General features: G+C 43.0%; 1 protein-coding gene across 1 annotated transcript in view; it reads left to right on the top strand.

Annotated features, from left to right (window-relative positions):
- Positions 1 to 4,900, top strand: part of VASH1 (vasohibin 1) — a 131,004-nt gene extending 126,104 nt beyond the window's left edge. The window contains exons 6-7 of the mRNA XM_069208437.1: positions 518 to 630; positions 1,945 to 4,900. Coding sequence (XP_069064538.1) covers positions 518 to 630; positions 1,945 to 2,017 — 186 coding nt within the window. The 3' untranslated portion in view covers positions 2,018 to 4,900. The remainder of the gene's footprint in view (positions 1 to 517; positions 631 to 1,944) is intronic.
- Positions 4,901 to 13,856: the final 8,956 nt, after the last annotated feature.

The following is a 13,856-nucleotide window of genomic DNA, read 5'->3' as shown; positions in this document are numbered from 1 at the left end:
TATGATTCTAAACACTAATTGACAAGTGAAGCAAATAACCTAGTCATGTCTTCCTTATAATACAAAATGGGACAAACGTTCACCACCGCATTCTATGTGATGTTTTAAATTTCATTACATTCTGTTTATGATCTCAAATGATCGATTCACGCTAACCACTATAATCCTTCAACTGGAGTGGCCTTTTTTTAGTTTGACAGTTCCTACTGTTCTCACTTAGAAGCTACATGGAGCTTAAACTTGGTATTGGTAAGTGCTGCTCACCATTAAATGGTTCCATTGAGTGACTGTGTACAGGGTCTGTGTGCAATCACAATCTATGCTTTGTATTGTGGTGCGGGTTAGGAAGCCTGTACAGTACACCTGCTGGCTTAGCCTTCTTCCACAGTCCATGGAAATTGTCCCCCATTTACCTAGCGAGATACCACCTAAAAGTTCATTGATAGAGCCCTGTAATCAACACCTTCTCCAAACCACTTTAAACTTTACAAATGTATCCTTTTGTAAACATCTGCAGATCAGCAAAGGCAATCCATCTCCCAGCAAAGACCGCAAAAGGGAGGGATCTGTATCTTCACCACAGCGGAGCCAGTCCAGCCCCCACCGAAGGAACAGCCGCACAGAGCGACGGTAAGGAAGACCCAGTCCATTTACTGGCGGTGCCTATGACGCATCACCACTCTCGGGATTGGATTATTCGAAGTGAAATGTGTGTATAAATCGAGGCACAACTCTCTGTGCTTCAACACCAAATATCCCAGATATTTTTAGCTGCCTCTGTCTTTATCTCTGAAAATTAAAATGTGCTGTGTTCTGTGCGGCTGGTCAGTTAGCACGTTACACCTTTGAAATGTGACAAGGAATAGCAGTAGTTTCGAAGTTCAGACTCTAAAACTAAAGCAACAATGGGTTGTAATGAAGGATATGACGTTTACTGGAAAGGTTGTGTTGATTTTGTGAGCATAGGTGGCGGGAGAGGTTCAATGTGGAATGCTTTGTGAAAATGGTTTGTGAAGTTATTTAAATAGGCAGTGAGTGAACCTTCTCACACATTCAGATTAAGGCAAGGCATTCCAGACACAGAGTGCAACTTGGGTGAAGTAGCCTTACCTCTCCTGAAAGGGGAAGATTAGAGAGGGGTAGGAGAGTATCCAAGAACTGGGGTAACTGTTCAGAGGAGATGAGGGAAGGTGTATAGAGTGAGGTTGCAGAATGTGTTTAGACTACAGCATGAGTAAAGAGATGTCAGTATTGAAGAGGTTAGTAAAATGCACAGAAATGTTGGTACTCAAAGCCTTGACTAACTGTCCAAAAGTTGTTGATCAGACATGAGCTTCATCTGACAGTGTTAGAAAGTGATGAGTGATCTAGTGAATTTTCCCAGCTGTAGAGTGCACAGTCAACAGGAGACTGTCACACGAGCAGGCAGGCACTGGGGTGTGTAGGGTGGCAGAGTGCATGGGTCCTAAGGGGACAGACAGCAAGAATGCTGGATTGAGAAGCAGGTACATGCATGGTTTTAACAACTCTTTATGCTATAGGATCTTGAGATTTGGGCACGAGATGGCCAATGACATTTTGATATGCTCATCATCAGGAATGAGTCCTGCTATGGAAAAAGGTTCCATTATGCCAAGTAGAACAGTTTCACTAAGCTCTTGAATCAGATGTGCTGATGTGAGAACCACTTTTCGAAGCTTTAATCTTTGTGTGTAGACATTGTAGAGTTGGCTTCTACATTTCCCCAGCAAGGGATGATTTGCAGAATTGCAAGTTTTACTTTATTTTTTTTTTTTAATGTTAGATCTCTGTACCGGCTTAGATTTTATTTTGTGGCCTATCTCTATCATTATAGGCCCTCTTATTATTTTTTAACCAGCATAAAGAAACCCTGCCAGCAAGTCTTTTTTCTCACAACTCACTTTGTTCGCCTTTCCATTGCAGACCATCTGGGGATAAGAAGCCCACAGAGCCGAAGACTATGCCAGACATTAATGGGTACCAGATACGAGTCTGAGCGGGCCTGAACGTGTATGGATGGTGTCCTCAACTTGAACTTTAATATGAGCGCATGAAGGATGTAAGAAGGACTGGGCCAATCACGAGGTTGTCTTCACCAGGAGGGAAGTCACCAAACATATGTTCCCAGCATTTCCGTCTTTGGAAGATTCACTTGCGATTTATTTTCAAACTCAAAACAGAGTGTCATGTTTATATGTCTGACCTGTTGAGAGATCCTCAACAGATGTGTCGATAGAGGAGGGCAGTTGTAAGTCAGAGAACCGGAGGGCGGAAAGCAGAGTCACAAATGGTAAGAGGAAGAAAATGACAGCTTTGCTGTGTGAGAGGTGACAGATGTGATAGAATAGTATGTGTGAAAGTAGAGCAAGAACATGCAGGGTACTGCCCAAGACAGGACATGGGGTGTATTAATCGACAATCATGAGAGCGAACTGACTGGTGTATGAGAGGTGGAGATGTTGCTGGAAGGAGTTCTGAGAGATAAGTGGTCAAGGATGGCATGGCTAAGAAATCTCAGGGAGTGGAGAACAAGTCTGTGGATCAGACCGCGAGAAGCAGAACCTTAAAGATGCAGCTTCGCCCTTTTCTGAAAATTAGAGGACTGTGAGCGAGATTCTGCTAATTTTACTGACTTATTAAAAAAAATTCCCCACGTTGGTGAGCGGCTGTGGACATATTGAAACTCCCTGAATTATTTTGCACTCTAAAGCCTCACTGTCAGATGTCTGCCAACTGAGCCCCCTTTGTAAACAATTGATACAGCAACAAAACAGCAATTACTCTGAATAGTAAGCTTTACTTTACCCTTTACATGGTGCTGTGAATGCACTGTACACTACACTGTGGATGAAGGATGCCACTAGTAGCAGAGTATTGGGACGCATCGTTATTTGCGCAGTAATGTCATAGCTGCATATAACATGGCTTGCTCACTTCAGTTGTTGGCTCTTTTCAAAAGTGTAAGTATAGTGGGAATTTGTTTTCATATTTAAACTGATGCACCACCAGTCCGATCACGGGAAACTGAATATTATTTGTAGATAGACCGTAGTATTCGGATTGGGAATTTGTGGACTCCCTACTCCCACAAGGGCAGTTCATCATCAGATCTTAAATCGGTAGCTTGAAAAGAAACATTTTACAGCTTGCAGTGGCAGGTATGCAAACCTGCACCTTACTTTGCATCACAGTATAAAGACCGGAAGTTACTGCTGATCAAATCAAGGTTTCTCAACAAGCGTCTTCTCATTGCTCAATCCAACAGCAAGTTGAGAAATCTATTAAATGTATCTCCTTTTAGTTATATTTAACTATTTTAGGTGACCTGTTAAAATGTGATGGTATTTATAGTAATTCCACAAGTAATGTAAAATGGAGTGTCTATGAAGCTCTAAATTTTGAGTGGGAATGCAGGAGGATATATTCCCTCCTACTTTCTATTGCTCTACCTCTGAAGCCCTTGCCCTCAAGCAGGTGCACCAGACACAGAATAAAGGATAACCAGAGTTTCACAACCAACATGTTTAGTTTTTGTTCTGCCAGGATTGGCTTGTTTACATATATCTTCTGACTACAATGAGTCTATTCATCAGGGTGTGTGCTCTTGGATAATGTTCTGCACTGTAGTCGACAGAGCACCACTCCAGCTTACACATTTTTGAAGTTTTATTTTTGTTGCCGTGGGCAACTAGCCATGCAGGACCATAGGTATTCAAAAGTACATATGCATATGAACAATGTCTGATGAACTCAATACAGAAAAAACATATGCTCAACTCCAAGAAAGTGCAGGACCAAGTAGAAGACGTGAACCATAAAAGAATGCCCGGTGGGAAGACTGTCCTAACAAGCAATGTAAAAGCAGTATCCCATAAGCAGTTACTGATGCATAAGCTTCTAGCAATGTCAAGACAGTTCCCTGTAAGAGCTTAAGTAAGTCCTACCTAAAGGACACAACGCAGCCCATTAGTAGACCAAGGCAGGCCTGACGTGCACAGCTCCAGGGCAACCCACCACAAGAAGTCTCACCACTGAAAAGGAGCTCACACCGACAAGCAGATGCTGAACTATTTGCATCCCTCTTGAGCAAAGCATTACGTGCTAACAACCTATGAGTTCTCTTGTGAGAAACTGCACAAGTGAATGCTTGCAGTGTTCAGGTATATCATTTTATACTTTATTCGTGGAGGTGTTTGACGTAGACTTATGCAGGTTTTCTGGAGTCAGGAAGGGCATTGCACACACACTACCAGGTATTCCATAATGTCCAGAGCAACTATATCTGGCAATGAAAGGGTCTGGTTAGTTTTTCAGAATAGAAAGGTAAGTGAAACAAAGGATAGAATCTAGGATTTTGGAGCCACTGTCTATGCTAATGCTGTGCTTTGATAATGGAGAACCTAGAGCTCGGGCACTGGCTAAGCAAGTTCCTCTGTTGGGAATGCGTAGTTTGGTTTCTGGTCCTGTTTGTTGTAAAGTTTAAGCTGCACCCCTCAGCCTAATACGTGCTGTAACTCTTGTACTTATAGAACCTGTGACTGCTGTTGTTTTAGGTGGCCATGTCATCAAGGGTGCTCTCGCTCAACACAGGTAGTTATGGGCCTGCAATGTGTAGGTTGACCTTCACTGCTCATTTAAACATGTACAAGGCCAAGTGAAAAACTCACCTTTTAGAAACGCGTAGCCTGTCCAGCGCAGGCACCATTTTTTAGTGTTCCCCTAACACACTTTCCGAGTTTTTTAACTTCACAGGCCAGGGAAAGGACTTGTTTTAGATTTTAATGTTTTTGCACTTGTGTATTTATTATTAACCAGTATTGCATTCCTTGGCTTCCTTTTACACTCGAGCCTACAAAATAAATAATCCTTTGCCACTCTTTCAATGTGTAGGTGCATCATTGACGCTGGAGCTGGGGGGCTGAGGGGGGGTGGGGAGGGAGGGGTAGGCATCCACATACATGTGACTTTAGCGGATATGGGGGGGTAGAAAATAAAATATTTTAATTCACCCCCTGGTCACCTCCACAGGAAATTATTTTAGTTTTGCAGATTTTAGATTTCTATATCTCTCTGTTGACTGCAGAGCCAAGCCAGTAGTGCAGCGCTGGCCACATTGCAGTGTTGAGACTAGCCACATTGCCATTCGTTAGCCTTTGTTGTTGTCAATCATGTATGGGTGAATGATGGTTTGATAAAGCATAACTGGAATTGGGCAGGGGACGAACAATGTTGACGGCAGGAGGAAGATAGTAAGTTTCATGCTAAAACTGACACTGCCAGTTGGCATTTGGTGCTATGGTAGGTGCGAAGAAATGGGTCAGTGTCCAGGAGTGTTGTGGTGTGCACTTTTAGTATCTTCTGAGGAAGAGCATGATTTATTTTTTGGGGGGGGGGGATTAATGATTAATATTTTAGTACATGACTACCTGGTACGCAGGGGGCGGGTGCTCTGGTGTTGTGTTGGCTGCAGGCGTTTTTGATCTTGGTGCATCTCTTGTCCTGTTTTGTATTAATGGTGTTGGAATGGGTGAGATTGTGTTTAGCAGTGGCTGTAGAATTTTGGCTTTACTTAGTATTGTTGAAGAGCTGTTCATTGCCTCACGTGTGGCTCTTCAAGCCTCGCTGGTTACATTTCCTACAAGTGTGTTAACATTGTATCTAGTATACTCACGTGTTAACCTATTTTCTATTGGAGAGCAGCACACTGCCATTCGTAGGCTCCTGGGTCATTGTTTTCAAATGCAAGGGGCTCACTGCACCCCAACTATGGCTTTCACTACCCAACCAAGCAGCTCATTACCTTTGCTTACATTGTCCTTGGCACACATGATAAACCACTGGTACATACTTTGGACCGGTTGCATGAGTTTGGTGGATCTCAAGGGCAGCACATTGCCATATATTGCCATTCGTGCTTTGTCACTATGTGGGCACACACCACAAATTGTACTGCCTTGACCCACTAGCGAAAAGTTTGAATTTTGTGAATGTTGCCAGATTGAGAATATTTTTCAGTCTGACATCCTCCACAGCATGCACACAAGATTTACACTGCCCTACACATGAAAAAGTGGGCAGGTTGCTTGCTTATCCAGGCCTTGGTGCCTTTGCAGGGACAGCCTGGACTGCTGGTCTTCTAACTTTTGCAGTGGTTCTGGTGGTGGAGAATACATGTGAGAGAAAGAAGGGGTGGCAACTAATGTACAAACAAAATGAAAAGAGAATGGTGCTGGTCTTACAGGTAGGTGCTGGTGAGGCAGTGTTAACTATCGCATATTTCGAGTACAGCATTTGCGAAAGTCACCAAGGGCATTACGTTCTCTGTTGCGAAGGGATGGTTGATGCAGATTGAAAAGCTCTTGACCGCAAAATGTATTGCAGTTAGTCTTCTTAGGGTGATACTGCCCACTCTGTGTATGTTATAGTTACAGCAAAATAAATATCCTCAGAAGTAGTATCCACAACACAATCTGGAAGAAAGGTAATATGAATGTAGTCTGTTTCAAGTTTTATAATTAGGTATTTCCATAGAATACAAGTCATCTGCCCAGTCACTGCCAGAGTACTGACACTGCACACTTCAGCGTGCCAATCATCAGCAAAGAGAAGTACTGCAGTCTTTATACTGCCAAGCACTCGAGGAAACAACACATCTTCTCCCTGCATATTATCTTGCTGACCAAGATGTATTGTTAACATCACACATGAAGATAAAGCCTAGGAAGACTCTATGTACCCACTATCCAAACCAATGTAAGCTCAAAACTCATAAACATCTCATTTTGCAGGACGAATGAGCAAATCCTTCTTTAAGCAGCTTATTTTCCCCATCAAAGCTCAACTACAGACTCCCAATGAAGTCCAGCTTAGCTACTCTACCCCATATAGATAGCTGTAAATGACAGAGTCACACAGCTTTGCACATGACTGCCATGAATTGCAGACTTTACATGCCGTCAGGATGGAAAACAGAAACACAGCTCCACAAATTTATTTTGTACTGTACTTACATTGATATAGCTCTTAACTGTTACTTCTGAGGCCCAAAGCACCTTGAGGGCAGAAGTATATTCTCCATCTACAATGCATTGCTTCAAGGGTATTGGATGCAGGGATGTTGATAGAATACGTATTGGTAACATGCATGAGGCGTTCAAGCATTGGGCCATTCCAGATATGAAGTTCCTCTATTTGCAGCAGAACCTAAGACACTTAACTTCTAGAGACTTCTAGTTGCAGATTCATTACCTGTGAATTTCTCCCAGGCGTCAGCTTGACCCAGAGAATTTTCTGAGCAGTAACACTGCACGCCATTAGGTGGCGTCAATAAGCTCCACGTCCAGCGTGGCCCCATCAGGTATGACTCTGAGGGATCTATGTAGGCGCTACTACAGTGCACTGACGTCAGTTCTTTTCTTTACGTACCAGCTAACGCCTATCCAAAAAGAGCTACCTCTCAGTCACTTTTTGACTGGCCTTTTTTCAGCTTTGTCAAAGATTTTTTTTAATTTTTTACTCCTGGTGTGTTGAGGATGTCATCGAGGAAGGCCGGATTTAAGCCCTGCAGGTCGTGTCAAGGGGCGATGTCCATGATGGATCTGCACTTTGTGTGTCTTTGGTGTCTTTGACATGACCACGACTCGAAGTCGTGCTCCGAGTGTCAGGCTATGCATCTGTAGGCTTTGAGGGAGCGGGCACTGAAGTTGATGGCGTCCTGACGCTTGACTCTACGCAAGTCGAGGTCCCAGTCGAGAAGAAGGTCTCCGGAGCGGTCGCAGAGTCCTCCATCATAGTCATCCCACTCCAAGTCTTTGGGACGATCAGGTAAGTCGAGACACAAGAAAAAGAGCAAGAAGTTGAAGCTTTCTTCGACTTCTCCTTGTCCGTCGGCTGACGAGATGAGGGAGCATCGGCACTCTAGGCCTTGTTCAAAGCAACCTGCGCCTGGGCAGACTCTGCACCTCCCTGAGTTTCCGGGAGCTGGAGCCACCCCTGCCCCAGTTCATGAGTTCCATGAGGCTATGCACCTTATTTTTGGGCAGCCCGACTGCTGGAGCGCCCTTAGGCTCTCGGAGTCGGAAGAGGCTGCTTTGAGTTCAGCACCAGCGTCTTCACCCTTAGCGCTGAGGGGCACCCATGGATACAGTCCTGGATCCAGAAAGACGTCGGTCGTACCACCATGACCTGCCTTGACGCTCCAGGCGCCAACGGGCAGCACCCCCTCCATTCTCATTGCTGACTCCTACACGGAGCTGCATGGTTGTTGTACAACACCAAGTCAGACACCGGCAGGAGCCTTGCCTCCTATTTCAGATCCTGAGCCCCTTTCTTATGGGCTAGGTTACCGTGAGGAGTAGGAGGGGTCGCTGAACGCTATGGAATACCAGCTTCAAGAACCTATGGGCTGGCATACAGACTTTTGTGAGGCCAGTGGACTGGATACTTCACCCAAATACTGGCATGCTTTCTTCCCCTACCATGAGTACAGAGGAGGGAGCTTCCTATTCCATGGTAGTGAAAAGAGGAGCTGAGGTCTTGGACCTCGAGTTGCCTTTGGTGGCAGTCAGGACTAACCTTCAGTCTGGAGCTTTCACCTCAGAACCCATGCTCCTTTTAATGAAGCCCTCATGGATGTTCTATGGGGTATCCAGTTCCCCGGTGTTTTGCTTCACCAATGACCGAGCTGAAACACTCATGCACCGTCAAAAATATCTAGAATGCGCTTCTTAGTCTAAAGAAGACATATATTAAATCACTTTGCAAGGTTCGTAAAGGAAGGTCAGCATGCTCAAAGCACACGTTTAAAAATGGACACAGCAATGAAATGAGACATGTACAAATGATTCTCCACTGCCATATACACAACAAATATATACATGCAAAGATACAAATTCCTATATTGACATATATATTCATACAAAATGCAAAGCAAATAATTAGTAAAAATTCATCACCATGGGGCCTATCTGGTGCTTCATCCTTCTCATGCCAGCAAGTCGTTGACCCCGGATCCACTGAAACGAGAAAGAGAGATCTACCCTCACGGGAAATATATCAGGCATTCAACGCCTCAATCCTGATTGAGGTCTCTGAATCTCCCCACCGTCGAACTGGGTCTCTTATATACTTTTAACAAACAAGAGAAGGGAGAGCTAGAAACTCCCTCCCACTGCATAAGTTTATTATTAAAAAATGCTGGCTACTTCCAGTGAGTTTTGAAAAGAACACATCAGGAATTTGCCAAGATCCCAAGGTGCCCTCTCCCAAAACAAAACCGTTCACTGCTATACCATAAACATCAGTCTAGTACGTTCTTATCAGCCCAAGCCCTTGGTGAGAAAGAGCACGCAAACATGCAGAATAAAAACATGAGCACATTGTATAATGTGTGCATGGAAAATTACTTGCAGCTTTTAAAGTGGCGGTGGCTAATGCTAAAATAAAGTCGATAGGCATAATGAAGTTGGTGGTCACTAATGTGACCGTGTGCTGCTAGGCTAAGTGCAACGTGGAGTCACTGGTCAAAACACAAATAACATTACACTCCACCCTTTTGACCAATGACTCATATACCCTAAAGTCCTAAAATCAACTTTTTGTTTTTCTTTTAAAACATTACAAGCAAATTAGGTATGTATTGTGCACAGCAACATAATGAAATGACAAGAGCAGTCACTATAAAGCAATAGAAGTGTGATAATATATTTTTTTTAACCATTAGACATGTTAACTTAATGATCATTCAGATATTATAGACAGCTAAACCAGGCACACCTACAATAGAAAGACTTAGGCTTATATATTCTGATTGGGATAATAACTGAATCACAGTCTTCACTTAACTGAATAGTGTCTCTAGGATAACAAGTTTGGTCTGTATAGAGTTAGATGGAAATACCATGAGTCCTAGTCATGTAAATGTACACGGTTCACCTGTAATGTTTGCTGGAATGTAAGTAAAAGTGAGGTTCACATACAAGAATAGTCAGCCAACTGGCAACTTAAAAATGCTTAATGTGACTGGCAGCAGTCACCAGGTTATAACAAGCCATGTTGTTTGTTCCATTAGAATTCCAATCAAACAGGTTGATAGGACATCCATGGTACTCTGCATTATTCCCATGAGGAACTTTGATCTGTGAAGCACAACTTGCGCCAAATGGATCCATAGGTATTGCCATTCAAAAGCAGCAGGGGTGTTGCGCAACGTGATCGATCAGTCAGTTTCAGGTTGGGGGTGCTGTCCCTTCCGACCCCATACGCACACGCCCGAAGGGAGACCACGCAGCACACTCATGGTCAGAGGCAAGTTGTAGTATAATCTGTAAAAGAAACAAGTATGATCTTTCCTGCAAATAACATTTGTCAGCTGAAATGTGCTCCCATTTTCCTTTCCTAGTTTTATGATCAGCAGGACATTATTAGGGCCCTTGGCTATAATTTCTGCAGGTTCTGGAGGGCCACCTGGGGATTCCACCCACACCTTGGCACCAGGGTTTTTGTCAGTTGAACTAAAACCTCCCTTTCCTTGTATTGTCAGAAGGGCTGGGGCAGTCCCCTTCCTCACTAATCCTCCATACACTGGAATTATGAAAGTTGGACAATTGCATAAGCATGTAGGTCACGAGCTACAGATTCTGGTGTGGCTCTGTAAGGAGCTGAAGTGCCAGGTTTTATTTCCCAGTACACAATGGTGTTGGTGACCACATGCGGGTGTATCAGGGGAGTTCCAGCATTTTGTAATGGTCTGTTATTCAGAGCCAGGAGGGCTTCATTTAAATGCCCTATCCAGTTTTTCAGAGTCCCATCAGATAATTTTTTAGTCCAGAACCCCAGGGACACTCCTGTTCTTCTCTGCTTTTTCCACCTGCTCCAATCTACATATTCTCCCTGGATAGTTACATGCAACACAATGCCTCCTTCCTGCACTGTCCACAAGTCTAAAGCGTGTTGAGTTGCTTCTTTTGCCAAATCAAAAGCACACTGCTGCTCTTCACCCCTTTCAAACTCATGTTTTTTTCTGGTCACTTTGTACCAAAGGGTTAAGATTTTACTCAGATGAGGGTCATGCTCTCTCCAAAAATCAAACAATCTCACGAATCGCTGTGTCTCTTGCTTAGTGTGGGAGTAGCAAACTCCAAAATCTTTTGTTTTGCCTGTAGCAACACCTCTGTCCTGGATTCCACTGAATTCCTAGAAACTTCACACTTTGAGATGATCCGTGTCTTGTCTGAATCAATCATCCGCATTTTACTCTGCAAAAGCTCTGTGAATATATCTTCAACATCCTTAATTTCTTGCTGGGTGTAATCTTTTAAAGCATGCATTTCAACTCCTGACAATTTCTGTGGGCTACTCTGTATTAAGCGTCTAAATATTGGCTGAGCACGAACTACGTTCTGCTCATGTAGCTCTCACTGGCCCCCTTCTTTTTTAACCTCCTCATTACTGGAATGTGAAAAACCAGATTTCCCTGTGACGGCTTGGTAGATATCAGCCTTATTTTGTAATAACTTATTCTGACAAGACAGCATAGTTGCAGTATTTATTGTCATCAAGTTGCTTCTGTAATTTCTTATTCTCATATTCTAACTACGTACACCTCTTATGCATTTTTCTATAAGCAGGCAAAAGTAGCCAACCCCTCCTGCTAAGAACAAAAAGTCATCATTCTGTTCAAAAAGCACCTTTTTAAAACATGTAAGAACAGTTATTAATTCTGTTTTTTCTAAGCACCCATCCCAAAATTTAGAAAGTCCTGATAAACAAGAAAACGCATTTGCCAAGACAGTATAAGGCATTTTAATTTCACATGCATTTTCAGAAATGTTTTGCCGTGCTTCCTTTTACACTGCCACACATATTTTCACTATTAAATTTACAACCTCCATCCTCCCTTTGAACTGTCCGACTACGCCAAAATGTTTTGCTTCACTAATGACAGAGCTCAAACACTCATGCACTGACAAAAATCTCTGGAATGCGCTTCTTAATCTAAAGAAGACATTTATTAAATCACTCACAAGTTTGTAAAGGAAGGTCAGCATGCTAAAAGCACACGTTTAAAAAATGTTCACAGCAATGAAATGAAAACATGTACAAATGATTCTCCATTGCCATATACACAGCACATATATACATGCAAAGATTGAAATATTGACATATATATTCATACACAATACAAAGCAAATAATTAGTAAATATTCATCACCATGGGGACTATATGGTGTTTCATCCTTCTCATGCCAACAAGTCGTTGACCCGGTTCGACTGCAACGAGAAAGAGAGATCTACCCTCTTGGGAAATATATCAGGCATTCGACGTCTCAATCCTGAATGAGGTCTCTGAATCTCCCCATCGTCGACCTGGGTCTCTTATATACTTTTAACAAACAAGAGAGGAGAATTCCAGAAACTCCCTCTCACTGCATAAAATTATTATTAAAAAATGCTGGCTACTTCAGGTCAGTTTTGAAAAGAAAACATCGGGAATTGGCCAATATCCCAAGGTGCCCTCTCTCAAAACAAAACTGCTGTACCATAAACATCAGTATAGTACATTCTTATCAGCCTAAGCCCTTGGTGAGAAAGAACACGCAAACGTGCAGAATAAAAACATGAGCACATCGGTTGCAAAAAAAGCTCGTCACACACTAGATATTAAAAGGACTATTGTGTACTATATATTGATAGAACCAAACAGTTTAGGAAATCTAAACAACTTTTTGTTGCTTTTTCAATACCTCATAAAGGCAACCCAATATCAAAAAATGGTATACCCAGATGGACATCAAATGTATTCAGGCTTGCTATACTAAAGCCAAAAGGCAGTTACATGTTACCCCCAGAGCACACTCCACTAGAAAAAAGGGTGCTTCAATGGATTTTCTAGGTAACATCCCCATAGAAGATATATGTAAAGCTGCTACTTGGTCTACACCACATACATTCACTAAACACTATTGTGTAGATGTATTAGCACGCCAGCAAGCCAATGTTGTCCAGGCAGTGTTCAGAACACTTTTTCATTCAACTCCTATAGGCTAGCTACCGCTTATATGGAGGGACTCCTTTACAGTCTATGCAAAGCATGTGTATTTACAGCCACACATGGCATTGAATGGAAAATGTTACTTACCCAGTAGACATCTGTTTGTGGCATGTTGTGCTGTAGATTCACATGTGCCCTCCCTCCTCCCCAGATGCCTGTAGCCATTGATTTTACATTAACAAATAAATATTGTACAGATGTAAATACATTACATGACCCTCTCTTTTTCTTCAGTCTCTATCACTCCTTAACTCACCCGCCTGTAGGAAAACAATCTAATAAAGGACCCAATGCCCATGCACAGTATCACCAAGAGGAGGAGTCACCCGATCCTGTGACTCGAAAAGATTCTTTGAACAAAAATAACTTGTAACATTCCAGACCCAGCACTAGATGGCGGACTTATGCAAAGCATGCTACTCTACAGCACTACATGTAAGTAACATTTTCCATTTTTAACTCCAGCCTAGCATTGCGGTCGGTGAACACTGCATGCCTTTTGGGCTGTTATTCCCACATGCTGTGGGATATGGTTACTCATGTACTGCAATAGGTCCCGGGGGAGGCCCAGACTGTACTCTCTCTGGCAGTTGCAGATGGGAGGGACGCAGCAAAGTTCACCATCCATTGTGGACTAGACATGACTGACTGACTGGGCAAAGTGCCACGCCTGGTTGGGGAAATCTGCCTTTTTGGGGGATGTCCAGGCTACTTTGATGGCACCCATCTCTTTGGAGACAAGGCAGACTTGGCGCTGAAGAGCCTCAAGGATTTTCATGCTGCG

This window comes from Pleurodeles waltl, chromosome 9, assembly GCF_031143425.1.
Source record: "Pleurodeles waltl isolate 20211129_DDA chromosome 9, aPleWal1.hap1.20221129, whole genome shotgun sequence".
NCBI classification, from domain to species: domain Eukaryota; kingdom Metazoa; phylum Chordata; class Amphibia; order Caudata; family Salamandridae; genus Pleurodeles; species Pleurodeles waltl.
Note: the sequence above shows the minus strand (reverse complement) of the source record. Positions and strands in the feature narration are given on the sequence as shown.